Source organism: Coregonus lavaretus (assembly GCF_964263955.1).
Source record: "Coregonus lavaretus genome assembly, chromosome: 3".
Taxonomy (NCBI): domain Eukaryota; kingdom Metazoa; phylum Chordata; class Actinopteri; order Salmoniformes; family Salmonidae; genus Coregonus; species Coregonus lavaretus.
Genome location: NC_139990.1, coordinates 76,252,040 through 76,276,892, shown reverse-complemented (window position 1 = coordinate 76,276,892; position 24,853 = coordinate 76,252,040). Strand labels below are relative to the sequence as shown.

Below are 24,853 nucleotides of genomic sequence, written 5' to 3'. Positions count from 1 at the left end.
TAGACTCTTCTCTGTCTACTGTCTAATAGACTCTTCTCTCTGTCTAATAGACTCTTCTCTATCTACTGTCTAATAGACTCTTCTCTATCTACTGTCTAATAGACTCTTTTCTGTCTACTGTCTAATAGACTCTTCTCTGTCTACTGTCTAATAGACTCTTCTCTGTCCACTGTCTAATAGACTCTTCTCTGTCTACTGTCTAATAGACTCTTCTCTGTCCACTGTCTAATAGACTCTTCTCTATCTACTGTCTAATAGACCCTTCTCTGTCTACTGTCTAATAGACTCTTCTCTGTCTACTGTCTAATAGACTCTTCTCTATCTACTGTCTAATAGACTCTTCTCTCTGTCTAATAGACTCTTCTCTATCTACTGTCTAATAGACTCTTCTCTATCTACTGTCTAATAGACTCTTCTCTGTCTACTGTCTAATAGACTCTTCTCTATCTACTGTCTAATAGACTCTTCTCTGTCTACTGTCTAATAGACTCTTCTCTGTCCACTGTCTAATAGACTCTTCTCTATCTACTGTCTAATAGACCCTTCTCTGTCTACTGTCTAATAGACTCTTCTCTGTCTACTGTCTAATAGACTCTTCTCTGTCTACTGTCTAATAGACTCTTCTCTGTCTACTGTCTAATAGACTCTTCTCTGTCTACTGTCTAATAGACTCTTCTCTGTCTACTGTCTAATATACTCTTCTCTGTCTACTGTCTAATAGACTCTTCTCTGTCCACTGTCTAATAGACTCTTCTCTATCTACTGTCTAATAGACTCTTCTCTGTCTACTGTCTAATATACTCTTCTCTGTCTACTGTCTAATAGACTCTTCTCTATCTACTGTCTAATAGACTCTTCTCTATCTACTGTCTAATAGACTCTTCTCTGTCTACTGTCTAATAGACTCTTCTCTGTCTGTCTAATAGACTCTTCTCTGTCTGTCTAATAGACTCTTCTCTGTCTACTGTCTAATAGACTCTTCTCTGTCTACTGTCTAATAGACTCTTCTCTGTCTGTCTAATAGACTCTTCTCTGTCTGTCTAATAGACTCTTCTCTGTCCACTGTCTAATAGACTCTTCTCTGTCTACTGTCTAATAGACTCTTCTCTGTCTACTGTCTAATAGACTCTTCTCTGTCTACTGTCTAATAGACCCTTCTCTCTGTCTAATAGACTCTTCTCTATCTACTGTCTAATAGACTCTTCTCTATCTACTGTCTAATAGACTCTTTTCTGTCTACTGTCTAATAGACTCTTCTCTGTCTACTGTCTAATAGACTCTTCTCTGTCCACTGTCTAATAGACTATTCTCTGTCTACTGTCTAATAGACTCTTCTCTGTCCACTGTCTAATAGACTCTTCTCTATCTACTGTCTAATAGACCCTTCTCTGTCTACTGTCTAATAGACTCTTCTCTGTCTACTGTCTAATAGACTCTTCTCTATCTACTGTCTAATAGACTCTTCTCTATCTACTGTCTAATAGACTCTTCTCTGTCTACTGTCTAATAGACTCTTCTCTATCTACTGTCTAATAGACTCTTCTCTGTCTACTGTCTAATAGACTCTTCTCTGTCCACTGTCTAATAGACTCTTCTCTATCTACTGTCTAATAGACCCTTCTCTGTCTACTGTCTAATAGACTCTTCTCTGTCTACTGTCTAATAGACTCTTCTCTGTCTACTGTCTAATAGACTCTTCTCTGTCTACTGTCTAATAGACTCTTCTCTGTCTACTGTCTAATAGACTCTTCTCTGTCTACTGTCTAATATACTCTTCTCTGTCTACTGTCTAATAGACTCTTCTCTGTCCACTGTCTAATAGACTCTTCTCTATCTACTGTCTAATAGACTCTTCTCTGTCTACTGTCTAATAGACTCTTCTCTGTCTGTCTAATAGACTCTTCTCTGTCCACTGTCTAATAGACTCTTCTCTATCTACTGTCTAATAGACTCTTCTCTGTCTACTGTCTAATAGACTCTTCTCTGTCTACTGTCTAATAGACTCTTCTCTGTCTGTCTAATAGACTCTTCTCTGTCTGTCTAATAGACTCTTCTCTGTCTACTGTCTAATAGACTCTTCTCTATCTACTGTCTAATAGACTCTTCTCTGTCTACTGTCTAATAGACTCTTCTCTGTCCACTGTCTAATAGACTCTTCTCTATCTACTGTCTAATAGACCCTTCTCTGTCTACTGTCTAATAGACTCTTCTCTGTCTACTGTCTAATAGACTCTTCTCTGTCTACTGTCTAATAGACTCTTCTCTGTCCACTGTCTAATAGACTCTTCTCTGTCTACTGTCTAATAGACTCTTCTCTATCTACTGTCTAATAGACCCTTCTCTGTCTACTGTCTAATAGACTCTTCTCTGTCTACTGTCTAATAGACTCTTCTCTATCTACTGTCTAATAGACTCTTCTCTGTCCACTGTCTAATAGACTCTTCTCTGTCTACTGTCTAATAGACTCTTCTCTATCTACTGTCTAATAGACCCTTCTCTGTCTACTGTCTAATAGACTCTTCTCTGTCTACTGTCTAATAGACTCTTCTCTGTCTACTGTCTAATAGACTCTTCTCTGTCTACTGTCTAATAGACTCTTCTCTATCTACTGTCTAATAGACTCTTCTCTGTCTACTGTCTAATATACTCTTCTCTGTCTACTGTCTAATAGACTCTTCTCTGTCTACTGTCTAATAGACTCTTCTCTGTCCACTGTCTAATAGACTCTTCTCTGTCTACTGTCTAATAGACTCTTCTCTGTCTACTGTCTAATAGACTCTTCTCTGTCTACTGTCTGTAATAGTCTCTATCCTCGACTTCATACATCAAATGACTTGTGAAAGTAGTTGCCCTTCAGCAGTTGACAGCATGAAGTCTCACAGCATCTTTGTACGTTGCTATGCGACCAGTTGATCTTTGTATTGACTGCAGTCACCTCCACCCCGTCCTCTCCCACAGTGTTGGGAAATGAGCTTCGCTCTGTAATTGTTGCCAGGAGCATCTGAACTGTAGGTGACATTGGTTGTTCTGTTAGTGTGTGTCTTCTACATCTCTGACAGAAAATATCTTCTGAGGTGAGTTGTCTGCTGCTGCTGGGAGTTGGCCTGTGTTTAATTCACCCAAGTGATTCTGCATCACTCATCCAATACCTTTCTTACTCTCCAGAGAGGTTTTATAGAGTTTAGAAACACAAGTCAATCAAAATGAATTACTCTCTGAACTCTTGAGGTGGAGATAGGCTAGTTGGGGCTTTATATGTAAAGATTTGCTTTAGCAAATGTATTTTAAATTCTACTCCTTTACCTTTCCAATCCCAGGTGGGCGTTTTGCTCTTCTGTTTACCCATAAAGAGATTTAACCTGGATTACTTCAGTATATACTGATCTGTAACATTGGAATGACGATGCAATGTTCTTTTCACTCTTCAGTGTTACCACTCTTCTGTTAGCTGAGTAGTGTTTGATGTCCACTCCATGACAGATTGTGGAATGAATGTCAAGTACACAACACTGTTTAGGCTTTCACATTTTACCTGGGCTTTGCTCCTTTCATATTTATTTTAATCCAGACAAACTCCCCAGTTCCTGCCGGTGCCAAGCATACCCATAACATGATGCTGCCACCACATTACTTGACAATACATAGGGTTTCACTCTGTGTTGTATTACATTGGATTTGACCCAAACCTGTAGTTTTTAATTTAGGCCAAAAAGTTAACATCTTTGCCTTGTTGTCTTGCAGTACTAGTTAACAGCCTTGTTGCTAACAGAATGGATGATTTGGAGTGGATTATTTAACACAGGCTTCCTTCTTTTCACTCTGTCAAACAGGCCAGTAATGTGGAGTGAATGCAAGAGACTGATGTGTGCTAAGGGGTGGAGAGTCAGAGCAGGTGGTCAGTCCAGTTGAAGTGTTCAGCAGTCCTATGGCTTGTAGATAGAAACTGTCTCTGAGCCTGTTGGGATCAGACCTGATGACAGTGCACTGTAAACCACAGGTCATGTTCAGTCAACCAGCCATGAGTCATGTGTCAGAGCTGTGGAATGTCCTCCTCTCCTTCTCAGACACCCCAAGTCTTGCAGTTTCAATACAATCTACAACATCTGAAACTTTAGATATGTGCTTCTCAAACAGAATGGCTAATCCTTATACCTGAATGTTTTGGGTGGAGACGGCAAGGCAGCATAAGACATAATCATTTATTTTGGGGATGATGGGGTATGTGTGTCTGTGTGTGTGAGATGGTGGTGATAACCCTCTTGGCTGCTCAGTGATCCAGGGTGGATAGAGGGTGGATTCAGGCTGCTCACTGATCCAGGGTGTATAGAAGGTGGATTCAGGCTGCTCAGTGATCCGGGGTGTATAGAGGGTGGATTCAGGTTGCTCAGTGATCCGGGGTGTATAGAGGGTGGATTCAGGCTGCTCAGTGATCCGGGGTGTATAGAGGGTGGATTCAGGCTGCTCAGTGGTCCGGGGTGTATAGAGGGTGTATTCAGGCTGCTCAGTGATCCGGGGTGTATAGAGGGTGGATTCAGGTTGCTCAGTGATCCGGGGTGTATAGAGGGTGGATTCAGGCTGCTCAGTGATCCGGGGTGTATAGAGGGTGGATTCAGGCTGCTCAGTGGTCCAGGGTGTATAGAGGGTGGATTCAGGCTGCTCAGTGATCCGGGGTGTATAGAGGGTGGATTCAGGCTGCTCAGTGATCCAGGGTGTATAGAGGGTGGATTCAGGCTGCTCAGTGATCCAGGGTGTATACATTTACATTTTAGTCATTTAGCAGACGCTCTTATCCAGAGCGACTTACAGTTAGTAAGTGCATACATTATTTATTATTTACATACTGGCCCCCCGTGGGAATCGAACCCACAATAGAGGGTGGATTCAGGCTGCTCAGTGATCCGGGTGTATAGAGGGTGGATTCAGGCTGCTCAGTGATCCAGGGTGTATAGAGGGTGGATTCAGGCTGCTCAGTGATCCAGGGTGGATAGAGGGTGGATTCAGGCTGCTCAGTGATCCAGGGTGGATTCAGGCTGCTCAGTGATCCAGGGTGGATAGAGGGTGGATTCAGGCTACTCAGTGATCCAGGGTGTATAGAGGGTGGATTCAGGCTGCTCAGTGATCCAGGGTGTATAGAGGGTGGATTCAGGCTGCTCAGTGATCCAGGGTGTATAGAGGGTGGATTCAGGCTGCTCAGTGATCCAGGGTGTATAGAGGGTGGATTCAGGCTGCTCAGTGATCCGGGGTGGATAGAGGGTGGATTCTGGCTGCTCAGTGATCCAGGGTGGATTCAGGCTGCTCAGTGATCCAGGGTGTATAGAGGGTGGATTCAGGCTGCTCAGTGATCCAGGGTGTATAGAGGGTGGATTCAGGCTGCTCAGTGATCCAGGGTGTATAGAGGGTGGATTCAGGCTGCTCAGTGATCTAGGGTGTATAGAGGGTGGATTCAGGCTGCTCAGTGATCTAGGGTGTATAGAGGGTGGATTCAGGCTGCTCAGTGATCCAGGGTCTATAGAGGGTGGATTCAGGCTGCTCAGTGATCCAGGGTGTATAGAGGGTGGATTCAGGCTGCTCAGTGATCCAGGGTGTATAGAGGGTGGATTCAGGCTGCTCAGTGATCTAGGGTGTATAGAGGGTGGATTCAGGCTGCTCAGTGATCCGGGGTGTATAGAGGGTGGATTCAGGCTGCTCAGTGATCCAGGGTGTATAGAGGGTGGATTCAGGCTGCTCAGTGATCTAGGGTGTATAGAGGGTGGATTCAGGCTGCTCAGTGATCTAGGGTGTATAGAGGGTGGATTCAGGCTGCTCAGTGATCCAGGGTGGATAGAGGGTGGATTCAGGCTGCTCAGTGATCCAGGGTGGATAGAGGGATTCAGGTAGACCCCTGGACTGGGCTAGATAAATTCACGACACAGGGCTGCTGATTAGGGCTCTTCATAGCAGACCTGCCCCAGGCTCACACTCACACAACACACACATCGGCACACACACGGCCCAACGCTTAATCCAAGTGCTGACTGACCTGTAGATTGGAGGGTTGGAGGGTTGGAGGGATGGAGGGTTGGAGGGATGGAGGGTTGGAGGGATGGAGAGTTGGAGGGTTGGAAGGTTGGAGGGATGGAGGGTTGGAGAGTTGGAGGGATGGAGGGATGGAGGGTTGGAGGGTTTGTTTTTTCCGCTGTTCAGGCTAACATTTTTCTCGAGGCCAGCCGAAGTTTGGAAGCCGAAGTCTACGCCCCTTTGTCCGTGATTGGTCAACTGTAGGGATTCTTCAATAAAATCTTTGTTGTTATTCAACACGCACATTTTTTCATTGAGAAATACTGCACCAAACATCTTAGATGTAAAATTGCGTGACTAAGATCTCCTCGTCAAAAAAAATCTATAAATGTAATTAATTTTGATGTTATGTTAGATTAATTCTGACTATTTTGAGGAAGTGTCTACTGGCTACGGCATCTCAAAATGGACAAACAGTACTATCGCCAGTTCTTTTAAGGGAGTATGGGAGCCCACTGGTTGGGTTCAGCTAGCCGAGATCTGCTAGGCGCCAGCCCAACTGAAGCTGCTGACGCCTTTAGTCTCCACTGGGTCATTCACTATGTAATCAGCTCTTGTCATGTCATTGCTCAAAGCTGACCCATATAGAGACATGTAGCCCTCCCTGTCCAACCCTGGATGCTAGGAGATCTCCCCAGCTCGAACCCTGTCTACGTCTCTCTGTTCCTCCATTCCTCTGGTCCTTTGTGGCTCAGTTTGGAAGAGCATGGTGTTAACAACGCCAAAGTCTTGGTTTCAATTCCTGCTGGGGCCAATGTATGCACTCACTGTTGTAAGTGACTTTGCATACGTGTCTGCTAAATGCCATGTAATATTAATGTGTAACCCTATCCGTCTGTTCTCTGTCTTCAGACATGATTACAGAGAGATGCTTCACAACTCTACCTTCTGTCTGGTGCCCAGAGGACGACGCCTGGGATCCTTCCGCTTCCTAGAGGCACTGCAGGTACACACACAAACAACATACACACACATGCTCTCTCACACACACACACACACACACACACACACACACACACACACACACACACACACACACACACTAAATTTGCACTAGGTGTGTATAAGCCATTGACTTTCAAGCTGTTTCATTTGATAGTGTCCTGGATTTTTGTTAAATGAAATAGCCATGTATTCTCCCTTGTTTGGCCTCATTCATTCTGCTAGTCCTGCTAACAACCAGTACAGTACAGCTTCTGCCAGAGAGAGAGAGCGCAGCCTTCCTCTGTGTCTCTGCCCCTACCCCAGAGGCTTCCATTCTCATCCTGCATTATTAACTAGTGGAACTCAGCAGGGCTGCTAATTAGACAGAGAGAAACTGACTGTGTCCTGAACAACCAGGACCGCTCCCTGAGGGATCAGATGACTGCCACTGTACTGGGAACCCCATATAGATGACCATCTACTGTCCCCATATACAGTACCAGTCAAAAGTTTGGACACACTTACTCATTCAAGGGTTTTTCTTTATTTTTACTATTTTCTACATTGTAGAATAATGGTGAAGACATCAAAACTATGAAATAACACATATGGAATCATGTAGTAACCAAAAAAGTGTTAAACAAATCAAAATATATTTTATATTTGAGATTCTTCAAAGTAGCTGCCTTGATGACAGCTTTGCACACTCTTGGCATTCTCTCAACCAGCTTAATGAGAAATGCTTTTCCAACAGTCTTGAAGGACTTCCCACATATGCTGAGCACTTGTTGGCAGCTTTTCCTTCACTCTGCGGTCCAACTCATCCCAAACCATCTCAATTGGATTGAGGTCGGGTGATTGTGGAAGCCAGGTCATCTGATGCAGCACTCCATCACTCTCCTTGGTCAAATAGCCCTTACACAGCCTGGAGGTGTGTTTTGGGTCATTGTTCTGTTGAAAAACAAATGATAGTCCCACTAAGCCCAAACCAGATGGGATGGCGTATCGCTGCAGAATGCTGTGGTAGCCATGCTGGTTAAGTGTGCCTTGAATTCTAAATAAATCACAGACAGTGTCACCAGCAAAGCACCCCCACACCATCACACCTCCTCCTCCATGCTTCACGGTGAGAACCACACATGCGGAGATCATCCGTTCACCTACTCTGTGTCTCGCAAAGACACGGCAATTGGAACCAGAATTCTCACATTTGGACTCATCAGAACAAAGGACAGATTTCCACCGGTCTAATGTCCATTACTCGTGTTTCTTGGCCCAAGCAAGTCTCTTCTTATTATTGGTGTCCTTCAGTAGTGGTTTCTTTGCAGCAATTCGACCATGAAGGCCTGATTCACACAGTCTCCTCTGAACAGTTGATGTTGAGATGTGTCTGTTACTTGAACTCTGTGAAACATTTATTTGGGCTGCAAACTGAGGTGCAGTTAATTGACGATATTTGAGGCTGGTAACTGTAATGAACTTATCCTGTGCAGCAGAGGTAACTCTAGGTCTTCATTTCCTGTGGCGGTCCTTATGAGAGCCAGTTTCATCATAGCGCTTGATGGTTTTTGCGACTGCACTTGAAGAAACTTTCAAAGTTCTTGAAATTCTCCGGATTGACTGACCTTCATGTCTTAAAGTAATGATGGACTGTCATTTCTCTTTGCTTATTTGAGCTGTTCTTTCCATAATATGGACTTGGTCTTTTACCCCCACTTTTATACAATCTCCTAAAATATTTTGCATTTTTAAAACAATTTTCCTGCAATTCTATATTGTTTCTCAACAGGGAATCAATGTTTTCTTGAGACCTTTTTTCATAGGTTTTCGCCACAATAAATTAAATGGAAAGAGTATCCTCAACTAGTTTTTTTGACTAAATGACTAATCTTCCACCTTCCCTCAGTCCCACCCACAGTGATTGATTGTCAGGCCAATCTGTTAAAGGGATAGTTCACTGAAATTACTGAAAATGACTTTAATCTCAAGAGAAGACAGGTTAAATGTTTAAAAAAGTTATCTTACTTAGAAAATATTCCTGATCATCTAGGCCTAGACAATATCCAAAACGACTAACAATACACTGAATTCATACATTTTCAGTCATTTTTAATTGTAAAGTCACGTCTCAATACCCCCAACCAATTTTACCAATCTGGGATTTAAAGTCGTTAAAATATTCAATAATTTAGCTGTGCATTTCAGATGGAATCAAGGCGTTAGAATGTACCAGAGGCCACCAAAATAGAGCTTGTTCTGTAATTGTGGTCCTCTGTAGCTCAGCTGGTAGAGCACGGCGCTTGTAACGCCATGGTAGTGGGTTCGATCCCCGGGACCACCCATACACAAAAATGTATGCACGCACGACTGTAAGTCGCTTTGGATAAAAGCGTCTGCTAAATGGCATATTATTATTATTATTTAATTGTTTTTCCAAACAGAAGCAGGGTTCACTTTGCTGTGGTAAAGGTCAGAATATGTGACAGGGTCGTTTACAAGGTAGGTGTGTCTGTCATATAGAGTCATATGCAAACAGACAGACCAAGTTCCAAAGCGGTTTGTATAATGTCGTGGATGATTGGCTGTGCTCTGAGGTAAATCTGAGGTCCAGATCATTGTCTTGGGTCTGCCTGTGTACTATAGGCTAAGCCTAATACAGTTCCTTGGCTGAGTGGTATCAGCCAGTGTCAGTGCGTTGTGAGTGGGAATACGGTTCCTTGGCTGAGTGGTATCAGCCAGTGTCAGTTCGTTGTGAGTGGGAATACGGTTCCTTGGCTGAGTGGTATCAGCCAGTGTCAGTGCGTTGTGAGTGGGCAGGGGGACATATTTCAGAAGATTGTGTGGGATCTGGTTAATGTGTGTGGACACCCAGTTTAACAGGTTAAGGACAGGAGGTCACACGTCCTGGCTTTCAGGGCTGTATACTCTATTTGGGGACACACCCTGGCTGGTAGGGCTGTAGCCTCTATTTGGGGACACACCCTGGCTGGTAGGGCTGTAGTCTCTATTTGGGGACACACCCTGGCTGGTAGGGCTGTAGCCTCTATTTGGGGACACATCCTGGCTGTCAGGGCTGTAGACTCTATTTGGGGACACACCCTGGCTGGTAGGGCTGTAGCCTCTATTTGGGGACACACCCTGGCTGGTAGGGCTGTAGTCTCTATTTGGACACATCCTGGCTGGTAGGGCTGTAGCCTCTATTTGGGGACACACCCTGGCTGGTAGGGCTGTAGCCTCTATTTGGGGACACACCCTGGCTGGTAGGGCTGTAGTCTCTATTTGGGGACACATCCTGGCTGTCAGGGCTGTAGTCTCTATTTGGACACACAGACAGTGACACACACACAAACAAACACGCATGCAAACAAACACATTTGCATACACATTTACACATGCAAATAGGCTCAAATGAAATGTAGGCTTTTGTTTACCATTGTACTTTACTCACAATATAACAACAATTTGAGCAAAGACTCCTTTTGAAATGGAATGAATTAGGCTGTTGTAATGACTAGAGTTCACAGGTAATGGCTTGCTGTGCGGTGCTTGAATACAATTGATTATAGCTCAAAGGAAGAAGAAAGTTCTGCTAAAGAAACAGACGGCCAGATGGTGCAGCATGTTTTAAAGCCCCAAACCACTGATTTCATGTCTGTGATGATTTGTTGTTGTTTTGCTGAAGATCATTTGCATTAGTAGATGGTTCAGCAGGCAGGCAGGGACTGCATTAGTGTCATTAGTCCTGACACCAGGGACCAGCTGTTTTTGGGTTCACTGTACTGTCCTCATGGAACCAGACACAATAATAGTGATGTACTGTCCTCATGGAACCAGACACAATAATAGTGATGTACTGTACTGTCCTCATGGAACCAGACACAATAATAGTGATGTACTGTCCTCATGGAACCAGACACAATAATAGTGATGTACTGTCATTTACATTTTACATTTACGTCATTTAGCAGACGCTCTTATCCAGAGCGACTTACAAATTGGTGCATTCACCCTATAGCCAGTGGGATAACCACTTTACAATTATTATTTTTTTAGGGGGGGGTAGAAGGATTACTTTATCCTATCCCAGGTATTCCTTAAAGAGGTGGGGTTTCAAATGTCTCCGGAAGGTGGTGAGTGACTCCGCTGTCCTGGCGTCGTGAGGGAGCTTGTTCCACCATTGGGGTGCCAGAGCAGCGAACAGTTTTGACTGGGCTGAGCGGGAACTATGCTTCCGCAGAGGAAGGGGAGCCAGCAGGCCAGAGGTGGATGAACGCAATGCCCTCGTTTGGGTGTAGGGACTGATCAGAGCCTGAAGGTACGGAGGTGCCGTTCCCCTCACAGCTCCATAGGCAAGCACCATGGTCTTGTAACAGATGCGAGCTTCAACTGGAAGCCAGTGGAGTGTGCGGAGGAGCGGGGTGACGTGAGAGAACTTGGGAAGGTTGAACACCAGACGGGCAGCGGCATTCTGGATGAGTTGTAGGGGTTTAATGGCACAGGCAGGGAGCCCAGCCAACAGCGAGTTGCAGTAATCCAGACGGGAGATGACAAGTGCCTGGATTAGGACCTGTGCCGCTTCCTGTGTAAGGCAGGGTCGTACTCTCCGAATGTTGTAGAGCATGAACCTGCAAGATCGGGTCACCGCCTTGATGTTAGCGGAGAACGACAGGGTGTTGTCCAGGGTCACGCCAAGGCTCTTCGCACTCTGGGAGGAGGACACAACGGAGTTGTCAACCGTGATGGCGAGATCATGGAACGGGCAGTCCTTCCCCGGGAGGAAGAGCAGCTCCGTCTTGCCAAGGTTCAGCTTGAGGTGGTGATCCGTCACCATACTGATATGTCTGCCAGACATGCAGAGATGCGATTCACCACCTGGTTATCAGAAGGGGGAAAGGAGAAGATTAGTTGTGTATCGTCAGCGTAGCAATGATAGGACAGGCCATGTGAGGATATGACAGAGCCAAGTGACTTGGTGTATAGCGAGAATAGGAGAGGGCCTAGAACTGAGCCCTGGGGGACACCAGTGGTGAGAGCACGTGGTGCGGAGACAGCTTCTCGCCACGCCACTTGGTAGGAGCGACCGGTCAGGTAGGACGCAATCCAAGAGTGAGCCGCGCCGGAGATGCCCAGCTCGGAGAGGGTGGAGAGAAGGATCTGATGGTTCACAGTATCAAAGGCAGCAGACAGGTCTAGAAGGACAAGAGCAGAGGAGAGAGAGTTAGCTTTAGCAGTGCGGAGAGCCTCCGTGACACAGAGAAGAGCAGTCTCAGTTGAATGACCAGTCCTGAAACCTGACTGGTTTGGGTCAAGAAGGTCATTCTGAGAGAGATAGCAAGAGAGTTGGCTAAAGACGGCACGCTCAATAGTTTTGGAAAGAAAAGAAAGAAGGGATACTGGTCTGTAGTTGTTGACATCAGAGGGATCAAGTGTTGGTTTTTTGAGAAGGGGTGCAACTCTCGCTCTCTTGAAGACGGAAGGGACATAGCCAGCGGTCAAGGATGAGTTGATCAGCGAGGTGAGGTAGGGGAGAAGGTCACCGGCGATGGTCTGGAGAAGAGAGGAGGGGATGGGGTCAAGCGGGCAGGTTGTTGGGCGGCCTGCAGTCACAAGTCGCGAGATTTTATCTGGAGAGAGAGGGGAGAAATAAGTCAAAGCATAGGGTAGGGCAGTGTGAGCAGGACCATCAGTGTCATTAGACTTAACAAACGAGGATCGGATGTCGTCAACCTTCTTTTCAAAGTGGTTGACGAAGTCATCCACAGAGAGGGAGGGGGGGGGGGGGGGGGGGGGGGGGGATTCAGCAGGGAGGAGAATGTGGCAAAGAGCTTCCTAGGGTTAGAGGTAGATGCTTGGAATTTAGAGTGGTAGAAAGTGGCCTTAGCAGCAGAAACAGATGAAGAGAATGTAGAGAGGAGGGAGTGAAAAGATGCCAGGTCCGCAGGGAGTCTAGTTTTCTTCCATTTCCGCTCAGCTGCCCGGAGCTCTGTTCTGTGAGCTCGCAATGAGTCATCAAGCCACGGAGCTGGAGGGGAGGACCGAGCCGGCCGGGAGGATAGGGGACACAGAGAGTCAAAGGATGCAGAAAGGGAGGAGATGAGGGTTGAGGAGGCAGAATCAGGAGATTGGAGGGAGAAGGATTGAGCAGAGGGAAGAGATGATAGGATGGAAGAGGAGAGAGTAGTGGGAGAGAGAGAGCGATGTAGTGTACTGTCCTCATGGAACCAGACACAATAATAGTGATGTACTGTACTGTCCTCATGGAACCAGACACAATAATAGTGATGTACTGTACTGTCCTCATGGAACCAGACACAATAATAGTGATGTACTGTCCTCATGGAACCAGACACAATAATAGTGATGTACTGTCCTCATGGAACCAGACACAATAATAGTGATGTACTGTCCTCATGGAACCAGACACAATAATAGTGATGTACTATCCTCATGGAACCAAACACAATAATAGTGATGTACTGTACTGTCCTCATGGAACCAGACACAATAATAGTGATGTACTGTACTGTCCTCATGGAACCAGACACAATAATAGTGATGTACTGTCCTCATGGAACCAGACACAATAATAGTGATGTACTGTCCTCATGGAACCAAACACAATAATAGTGATGTACAGTCCTCATGGAACCAATAATATTGATGTACTGTCCTCATGGAACCAGACACAATAATAGTGATGTACTGTCCTCATGGAACCAGACACAATAATAGTGATGTACTGTACTGTCCTCATGGAACCAGACACAATAATAGTGATGTACTGTACTTTCCTCATGGAACTAGACACAATAATAGTGATGTACTGTACTGTCCTCATGGAACCAAACACAATAATAGTGATGTACTGTCCTCATGGAACCAGACACAATAATAGTGATGTACTCTCCTCATGGAACCAGACACAATAATAGGGATGTACTGTCCTCATGGAACCAAACACAATAATAGTGATGTACTGTACTGTCCTCATGGAACTAGACACGATAATAGTGATGTACTGTACTGTCCTCATGGAACCAGACACAATAATAGTGATGTACTGTCCTCATGGAACCAGACACAATAATAGTGAGGTACTGTCCTCATGGAACCAGACACAATAATAGTGATGTACTGTCCTCATGGAACCAGACACAATAATAGGGATGTACTGTCCTCATGGAACCAAACACAATAATAGTGATGTACCGTACTGTCCTCATGGAACCAGACACAATAATAGGGATGTACTGTCCTCATGGAACCAAACACAATAATAGTGATGTACTGTCCTCATGGAACCAGACACAATAATAGTGATGTACTGTCCTCATGGAACCAAACACAATAATAGTGATGTACTATCCTCATGGAACCAGACACAATAATAGGGATGTACTGTCCTCATGGAACCAGACACAATAATAGGGATGTACTGTCCTCATGGAACCAAACACAATAATAGGGATGTACTGTCCTCATGGAACCAAACACAATAATAGTGATGTACTGTCCTCATGGAACCAAACACAATAATAGTGATGTACTGTACTGTCCTCATGGAACCAGACACAATAATAGTGATGTACTGTCCTCGTGGAACCAGACACAATAATAGTGATGTACTGTCCTCATGGAACCAAACACAATAATAGTGATGTACTGTCCTCATGGAACCAAACACAATAATAGTGATGTACTGTCCTCATGGAACCAGACACAATAATAGGGATGTACTGTCCTCATGGAACCAAACACTGGGGCGGCAGGTAGCTTAGTGGGTAAGAGCGTTGTGCCAGTTACCGAAAGGTCGCTGGTTCTAATCCCAGAGCCGACTAGGTGAAAAATCTGTTGATGTGCCCTTAAGCAAGGCACTTAACCCTAATTGCTCCTGTAAGTCGCTCTGGATAAGAGCGTCTGCTAAATGACTCAAATGTAAATCAAATGTACTGTACTGTCCTCATGGAACCAGACACAATAATAGTGATGTACTGTCCTCGTGGAACCAGACACAATAATAGTTGTCAAGGGGTGCTGAAGGTGGGTGTGGTGCATGAATCAAGCGCAGGACGCAGAAGCTCAGTCCAAAAGACTTTAGTGCAATAATCACGTAGAAAATAAGCACAATAAGCCCGAAGGCGAAATCACGGCGCACACAGGCGTCAAAACAAACGGCGCACTAACATGTGCGAAAACCCTCTCCAAAACACTGGAGGGAAGTACGTAGCTCCAACATGAAAACAGATGAGCAATCACACACAAAGACAAACACAACCAACGAGAACTAAATAGGACACTAACGAGGACTAACAAGACACAGGTGTACAACATAAAGACAAAACCAAACGAACATGAAACATCGATCGGTGGCAGCTAGTACTCCGGTGACGACGACCGCCGAAGCCTGCCCGAACCAGGAGGAGGAGCAGCCTCGGCCGAAACCGTGACAGTACCCCCCCCTTGACGCGCGGCTCCAGCCGTGCGCCGACCCCGGCCTCGGGGACAACCAGGAGGACGCGGAGAAGGGCGCGCGGGATGGTTCCGGTGGAACTCCGACAGGAGAGATGGGTCTAGGATGTCCCTCCGCGGCACCCAGCACCGCTCCTCCGGGCCTTACCCCTCCCACTCCACGAGATACTGGAGACCCCCCATCTGGCGTCTGGAGTCCAAGATGGACCGAACGGTGTACGCCGGAGCCCCCTCGATGTCCAGTGGGGCGGAGGAGTCTCTCCTATCTCATTGTCCTGGAGTGGACCAGCTACCACCGGCCTGAGAAGAGACACATGGAACGAGGGGTTAATATTCTTATACTCAACAGGTAGATGTAACCTATAACATACCTCGTTCAATCTTCTCAGGACTTTAAAGGGCCCCACAAACCGCCGACCCAGCTTCCGGCAGGGCAGGCGGAGGGGTAGGTTTCTGGTAGAGAGCCAGACTCGATCTCCAGGTGCGTACACCGGCCCCTCACTGCGGTGGAGATCGGCGCTCGCCTTGTGACGAAGGACGGCCCGCTGCAGGTGGACGTGGGCAGCGTTCCACGTCTCTTCCGAGCGCCTCATCCAATCATCCACCGCAGGGGCCTCGATCTGGCTCTGCTGCCACGGTGCCAGAACCGGCTGGTAACCTAACACACATTGGAAGGGGGTTAGGTTGGTAGAGGAGTGGCGGAGAGTTCTGGGCCATCTCGGCCCAGGGAATGTACCGTGCCCACTCCTCAGGCCGGTCCTGGCAATACAACCTCAGAAACCTACCCACATCCTGGTTGACACGTTCTACCTGCCCGTTACTCTCCGGGTGGTACCCTGAGGTAAGGCTAACCGAGACCCCCAAACGCTCCATGAACGCTCTCCAGACACGGGAGGTAAACTGGGGGCCTCGATCAGACACTATATCCTCGGGTACCCCGTAATGCCGGAAGACGTGGGTGAATAGGGCCTCAGCGGTCTGTAGGGCAGTAGGAAGACCCGACATAGGGAGAAGACGACAGGCCTTTGAGAACCGGTCCACAACGACCAGGATGGTGGTATTCCCCTGAGAGAGGGAAAGGTCTGTCACAAAATCCACCGAGAGGTGGGACCATGGTCGTTGTGGAACGGGCAGGGGTTGTAACTTACCCCTGGGCAGATGTCGGGGCGCCTTACACTGGGCGCACACCGAGCAGGAGGAGACATAAACCCTCACATCCCTAGCCAAAGTAGGCCACCAGTATTTAGTGCTAAGGCAATGCACTGTCCGGCCAATACCCGGATGTCCAGAGGAGGGTGACGTGTGAGCCCAGTAAATGAGTCGATCCCGAATCTCGAGCGGAACGTACTTCCGACCCTCAGGACACTGTGGAGGGCTGGGGTCGGTACGCAACGCTCGCTCGATTTCGGCATCGACCTCCCACACCACCGGTGCCACAAGGCAAGACTCCGGTAGTATGGGAGTAGGCTCAACGGACCTCTCCTCCGTGTCATACCGCCGGGACAGTGCATCTGCCTTACCATTCTGGGACCCAGGGATGTACGTGATTTTAAATACGAACCTGGTGAGAAACATACTCCATCGAGCCTGGCGAGGGTTCAGTCTCCTCGCTGCCCGGATGTACTCCAGGTTCCGATGGTCAGTCAAAATGAGGAAAGGGTGTTGAGCCCCCTCCAGCCAATGCCTCCACACCTTAAGGGCTTGAACTACAGCTAACAGCTCCCTGTCCCCAACGTCATAGTTACCCTCCGCCGGGCTGAGCTTTTTAGAGTAAAAAGCACAGGGGCGGAGTTTAGGTGGCGAGCCGGACCGTTGAGAGAGAACGGCCCCTATACCTGCCTCAGACGCGTCCACCTCAACCAGAAAGGGTAATGCGGGATCCGGATGCGCCAGCACCGGAGCCGACGTAAACAGGTCCTTCAGTCTCCCAAAGGCCCTGTCCGCATCAGCTGACCACTGCAGGCGCACCGGACCCCCTTTCAGAAGGGACGTGATGGGAGCTGCCACCTGTCCAAAAGCCCGGATAAACCTCCGGTAGTAATTCGCAAAGCCCAAGAACTGCTGCACCTCTTTTACAGTGGTTGGGGTTTGCCAATTACGCACAGCGGACACACGATCCACCTCCATTCTCACCCCTGACGCGGACAACCGATAACCCAAAAAGGAGACCGACTCCTGGAAAAACAGACATTTCTCTGCCTTGACATATAGGTCGTGCTCCAACAGCCTCCTCAATACACGACGCACCAGGGTTACATGCTCGGCTCGGGTAGGCGAGTACACCTGAATATCATCAATGTACACGACCACCCCTTGTCCCTGCATATCCCGGAAAATGTCATCTACGAAGGATTGGAAGACTGATGGAGCATTCATCAACCCATATGGCATGACAAGATACTCGAAATGACCTGACGTGGTACTAAACGCTGTCTTCCATTCGTCGCCCTCCCTAATGCGCACCAAGTTATACGCGCTCCTGAGATCCAGTTTTGTGAAAAACCGCGCTCCATGCAATGACTCCGTCATGGTCGCAATCAGAGGGAGTGGATAACTTTATTTCACAGTAATCTGATTGAGACCACGGTAATCAATGCACGGGCGCAACCCTCCATCTTTCTTTTTCACAAAAAAGAAGCTCGAGGAGGCGGGAGAAGTGGAGGGCCGAATGTATCCCTGTCTCAAAGATTCGGCTATGTAAGTCTCCATAGCTTTTCTCTCCTCTTGAGACAAAGGATACACATGGCTCCGTGGGAGCGCTGCTCCTGCCTGGAGATCAATCGCACAATCCCCCTGTCTATGAGGAGGCAACTGCGTCGCCCTAGTCTTGCTAAACACGAGAGCTAAATCCCCATATTCAGGCGGAATGTGCAGTGCGGGCACTTGGTTTGGACTCTCCACCGAAGTCGCCCCCACGGAAACACCCAGACATCGCCCCTCGCACTGAGCAGACCACCCATCGAGAGCCCTCTGTTGCCACGAAATAGCAGGGTTATGGGTGCTTAACCAGGGAATTCCCAGCACCACTGGGTACGCAGGAGAGTCGTTTAGATACAGCTGTATAGTCTCTTCATGACCCCCCTGCGCACACATCCTAAGTGGCGCTGTGATCTCCCTAATCAACCCCGACCCCAACGGGCGGCTATCTAAGGCATGAACGGGAAAAGGTTTGTCAACAGGTAGGAGAGGGATCCCTAAATCTACACAAAACTTCAGATCAACAAAATTCCCAGCTGCGCCTGAATCTACTAGCGCCTTATGCTGGGAATGAGGTGCAACCTGTGGAAAACAAACAGGTATACAAAAGTGCGCAACAGAAAGCTCTGGGTAAGTGGGACGTCTACTCACCTGGGAGGCCCCCCCAGTGCGTGGCCTGTTGTCTTCTCCCCCGGAGAACCCTCCCCAGCACCTGGCCGCAGTGTGCCCTCCACGACCGCACTTGGTGCAGGAGACAGGCCCCCTCGGGCTCCTCCTCCTCCTTTCTCTAGCGCCGGCACCCCCGAGCTCCATAGGGCTCGGCTCGGAGGTGCCGGAGGGCGGAATGGACGGACCCCCCTCGGGACGTCCACGGGTGGCCAGCAGGGTGTCCAGACGGATGGACATATCGACCAACTGGTCGAAGGTAAGATGGGTATCCCTGCAGGCCAACTCACGTTGAACGTCCTCCCGTAGGCTACATCGAAAATGGTCAATGAGGGCCCGTTCATTCCACCCTGCGTCCGCCGCTAGAGTCCGGAACTCTAGAGCAAACGCCTGTGTGCTCCTCCTCCCCTGTCTCAAGTGGACTAGACGCTCCCCCGCCGCTTTGCCCTCAGGTGGATGGTCAAACACGGCCTTGAAGCGACGGGAGAACTCGGCGTAGGAGATGGTGTTGGCGTCCATCTTCCTCCACTCGGCGTTAGCCCACTCCAACGCCTTGCCCGTGAGACAGGAGATGAGGGCGGAAACGCTCTCGTGTCCCGAGGGCACCGGGTGTACAGTGGCCAGGTAGAGCTCCACCTGCAGGAGGAACCCCTGACACCCGGCAGCTGTTCCGTCATACGCCCTCGGGAGCGAGAGCCGAATCCCCCTGGGTTCCGGACCTGGGACTGGTGGACCGGCCGATGGGGTTGGCAGAGTAGGTGGAGGTGTGGGTACCCCGCTGGCCTCCCATCGGTGCAAGGTGTTGATGACGTCCTGTAGAGCGGTCCCCAGTTGTCGTATCTGGTCATCTTGGCCGCGGACATGCTCCTCGAGCGACTCAGGCGTAACTGCAGATCCTGCTGATTCCATTCTGGTGTGTGATTCTGTCAAGGGGTGCTGAAGGTGGGTGTGGTGCATGAATCAAGCGCAGGACGCAGAAGCTCAGTCCAAAAGACTTTAGTGCAATAATCACGTAGAAAATAAGCACAATAACCCCGAAGGCGAAATCACGGCGCACACAGGCGTCAAAACAAACGGCGCACTAACATGTGCGAAAACCCTCTCCAAAACACTGGAGGGAAGTACGTAGCTCCAACACGAAAACAGATGAGCAATCACACACAAAGACAAACACAACCAACGAGAACTAAATAGGACACTAACGAGGACTAACAAGACACAGGTGTACAACATAAAGACAAAACCAAACGAACATGAAACATCGATCGGTGGCAGCTAGTACTCCGGGGACGACGACCGCCGAAGCCTGCCCGAACCAGGAGGAGGAGCAGCCTCGGCCGAAACCGTGACAATAGTGATGTACTGTCCTCATGGAACCAAACACAATAATAGTGATGTATTATCCTCATGGAACCAGACACAATTATAGTGATGTACTGTCCTCATGGAACCAAACACAATAATAGTGATGTACTGTCCTCATGGAACCAAACACAATAATAGTGATGTACTGTCCTCATGGAACCAGACACAATTATAGTGATGTACTGTCCCCATGGAACCAGACACAATAATAGTGATGTACTGTCCTCATGGAACCAGACACAATAATAGTGATGTACTGTCCTCATGAAACCAGACACAATAATAGTGATGTACTGTCCTCATGGAACCAGACACAATAATAGTGATGTACTGTCCTCATGGAACCAAACACAATAATAGTGATGTACTGTCCTCATGGAACCAGTCACAATAATAGTGATGTACTCTCCTCATGGAACCAGACACAATAATAGTGATGTACTGTCCTCATGGAACCAGACACAATAATAGTGATGTGCTGTCCTCATGGAACCAGACACAATAATAGTGATGTACTGTCCTCATGGAACCAGACACAATAATAGTGATGTACTGTACTGTCCTCATGGAACCAGACACAATAATAGTGATGTACTGTGCTCATGGAACCAGACACAATAATAGTGATGTACTGTACTGTCCTCATGGAACCAGACACAATAATAGTGATGTACTGTCCTCATGGAACCAGACACAATAATAGTGATATACTGTCCTCATGGAACCAGACACAATAATAGTGATGTACTGTGCTCATGGAACCAGACACAATAATAGTGATGCACTGTCCTCATGGAACCAGACACAATAATAGTGATGTACTGTCCTCATGGAACCAGACACAATAATAGTGATGTACTGTCCTCATGGAACCAGACACAATAATAGTGATGTACTGTCCTCATGGAACCAGACACAATAATAGTGATGTACTGTCCTCATGAAACCAGACACAATAATAGTGATGTACTGTCCTCATGGAACCAGACACAATAATAGTGATGTACTGTCCTCATGGAACCAGACACAATAATAGTGATGTACTCTCCTCATGGAACCAGACACAATAATAGTGATGTACTGTCCTCATGGAACCAGACACAATAATAGTGATGTACTGTCCTCATGGAACCAGACACAATAATAGTGATGTACTGTCCTCATGGAACCAAACACAATAATAGTGATGTAATGTACTGTCCTCATGGAAGCAGCCACAATAATAGTAATGTACTGTCCTCATGGAACCAGACACAATAATAGTGATGTACTGTCCTCATGGAACCAAACACAATAATAGTGATGTACTGTCCTCATGGAACCAGACACAATAATAGTGATGTACTGTACTGTCCTCATGGAACCAGACACAATAATAGTGATATATTGTCCTCATGGAACCAGACACAATAATAGTGATGTACTGTCCTCATGGAACCAAACACAATAATAGTGATGTACTGTCCTCATGGAACCAGACACAATAATAGTGATGTACTGTCCTCATGGAACCAGACACAATAATAGTGATGTACTGTCCTCATGAAACCAGACACAATAATAGTGATGTACTGTCCTCATGGAACCAGACACAATAATAGTGATGTACTGTCCTCATGGAACCAGACACAATAATAGTGATGTACTCTCCTCATGGAACCAGACACAATAATAGTGATGTACTGTCCTCATGGAACCAGACACAATAATAGTGATGTACTGTCCTCATGGAACCAGACACAATAATAGTGATGTACTGTCCTCATGGAACCAAACACAATAATAGTGATGTAATGTACTGTCCTCATGGAAGCAGCCACAATAATAGTAATGTACTGTCCTCATGGAACCAGACACAATAATAGTGATGTACTGTCCTCATGGAACCAAACACAATAATAGTGATGTACTGTCCTCATGGAACCAGACACAATAATAGTGATGTACTGTCCTCATGGAACCAGACACAATAATAGTGATGTACTGTCCTCATGGAACCAGACACAATAATAGTGACGTACTGTCCTCATGGAACCAGACACAATAATAGTGATGTACTATCCTCATGGAACCAGACACAATAATAGTGATGTACTGTCCTCATGGAACCAGACACAATAATAGTGATGTACTGTCCTCATGGAACCAGACACAATAATAGTGATGTACTGTCCTCATGGAAGCAGCCACAATAATAGTGATGTACTGTCCTCATGGAACCAGACACAATAATAGTGATGTACTGTCCTCATGGAACCAAACACAATAATAGTGATGTACTGTCCTCATGGAACCAGACACAATAATAGTGATGTACTGTCCTCATGGAACCAGACACAATAATAGTGATGTACTGTCCTCATGGAAGCAGCCACAATAATAGTGATGTACTGTCCTCATGGAACCAGACACAATAATAGTGATGTACTGTCCTCATGGAACCAAACACAATAATAGTGATGTACTGTACTGTCCTCATGGAACCAGACACAATAATAGTGATGTACTGTCCTCATGGAAGCAGCCACAATAATAGTGATGTACTGTCCTCATGGAAGCAGCCACAATAATAGTGATGTACTGTCCTCATGGAACCAAACACAATAATAGTGATGTACTGTACTGTCCTCATGGAACCAAACACAATAATAGTGATGTACTGTCCTCATGGAACCAGACACAATAATAGTGACGTACTGTCCTCATGGAACCAGACACAATAATAGTGATGTACTGTCCTCATGGAACCAGACACAATAATAGTGATGTACTGTCCTCATGGAACCAGACACAATAATAGTGATGTACTGTCCTCATGGAACACACACAATAATAGGGATGTACTGTCCTCATGGAACCAAACACAATAATAGTGATGTACTGTCCTCATGGAACCAGACACAATAATAGTGATGTACTGTCCTCATGGAACCAGACACAATAATAGTGATGTACTGTACTGTCCTCATGGAACCAGACACAATAATAGTGATGTACTGTACTGTCCTCATGGAACCAGAAACAATAATAGTGATGTACTGTCCTCATGGAACCAAACACAATAATAGTGATGTACTGTACTGTCCTCATTGAACTAGACACAATAATAGTGATGTACTGTACTGTCCTCATGGAACCAGACACAATAATAGTGATGTACTGTCCTCATGGAACCAGACACAATAATAGTGATGTACTGTCCTCATGGAACCAGACACAATAATAGGGATGTACTGTCCTCATGGAACCAAACACAATAATAGTGATGTACTGTCCTCATGGAACCAGACACAATAATAGTGATGTACTGTCCTCATGGAACCAGACACAATAATAGTGATGTACTGTACTGTCCTCATGGAACCAGACACAATAATAGTGATGTACTGTACTGTCCTCATGGAACCAGACACAATAATAGTGATGTACTGTACTGTCCTCATTGAACTAGACACAATAATAGTGATGTACTGTACTGTCCTCATGGAACCAGACACAATAATAGTGATGTACTGTCCTCATGGAACCAGACACAATAATAGTGATGTACTGTCCTCATGGAACCAGACACAATAATAGTGATATACTGTCCTCATGGAACCAAACACAATAATAGTGATATACTGTCCTCATGGAACCAAACACAATAATATTGATGTACTGTCCTCATGGAACCAGACACAATAATAGTGATGTACTGTCCTCATGGAACCAGACACAATAATAGTGATATACTGTCCTCATGGAACCAAACACAATAATAGTGATATACTGTCCTCATGGAACCAAACACAATAATATTGATGTACTGTCCTCATGGAACCAAACACAATAATAGTGATATACTGTCCTCATGGAACCAAACACAATAATAGTGATATACTGTCCTCATGGAACCAGACACAATAATAGTGATGTACTGTCCTCATGGAACCAGACACAATAATAGTGATGTACTGTACTGTCCTCATGGAACCAGACACAATAATAGTGATGTACTGTACTGTCCTCATGGAACCAGAAACAATAATAGTGATGTACTGTCCTCATGGAACCAAACACAATAATAGTGATGTACTGTACTGTCCTCATTGAACTAGACACAATAATAGTGATGTACTGTACTGTCCTCATGGAACCAGACACAATAATAGTGATGTACTGTCCTCATGGAACCAGACACAATAATAGTGATGTACTGTCCTCATGGAACCAGACACAATAATAGGGATGTACTGTCCTCATGGAACCAAACACAATAATAGTGATGTACTGTCCTCATGGAACCAGACACAATAATAGTGATGTACTGTCCTCATGGAACCAGACACAATAATAGTGATGTACTGTACTGTCCTCATGGAACCAGACACAATAATAGTGATGTACTGTACTGTCCTCATGGAACCAGACACAATAATAGTGATGTACTGTCCTCATGGAACCAAACACAATAATAGTGATGTACTGTACTGTCCTCATTGAACTAGACACAATAATAGTGATGTACTGTACTGTCCTCATGGAACCAGACACAATAATAGTGATGTACTGTCCTCATGGAACCAGACACAATAATAGTGATGTACTGTCCTCATGGAACCAGACACAATAATAGTGATATACTGTCCTCATGGAACCAAACACAATAATAGTGATATACTGTCCTCATGGA

The 24,853-nt window shown here is 46.3% G+C and overlaps 1 protein-coding gene across 1 annotated transcript in view; it reads left to right on the top strand.

The window, feature by feature from the left end:
• Positions 1 to 24,853, top strand: part of LOC311123624 (exostosin-1a-like) — a 106,090-nt gene that overhangs the window by 66,768 nt on the left and 14,469 nt on the right. The window contains exon 2 of the mRNA XM_084158201.1: positions 6,910 to 7,003. Coding sequence (XP_084014327.1) covers positions 6,910 to 7,003 — 94 coding nt within the window. The remainder of the gene's footprint in view (positions 1 to 6,909; positions 7,004 to 24,853) is intronic.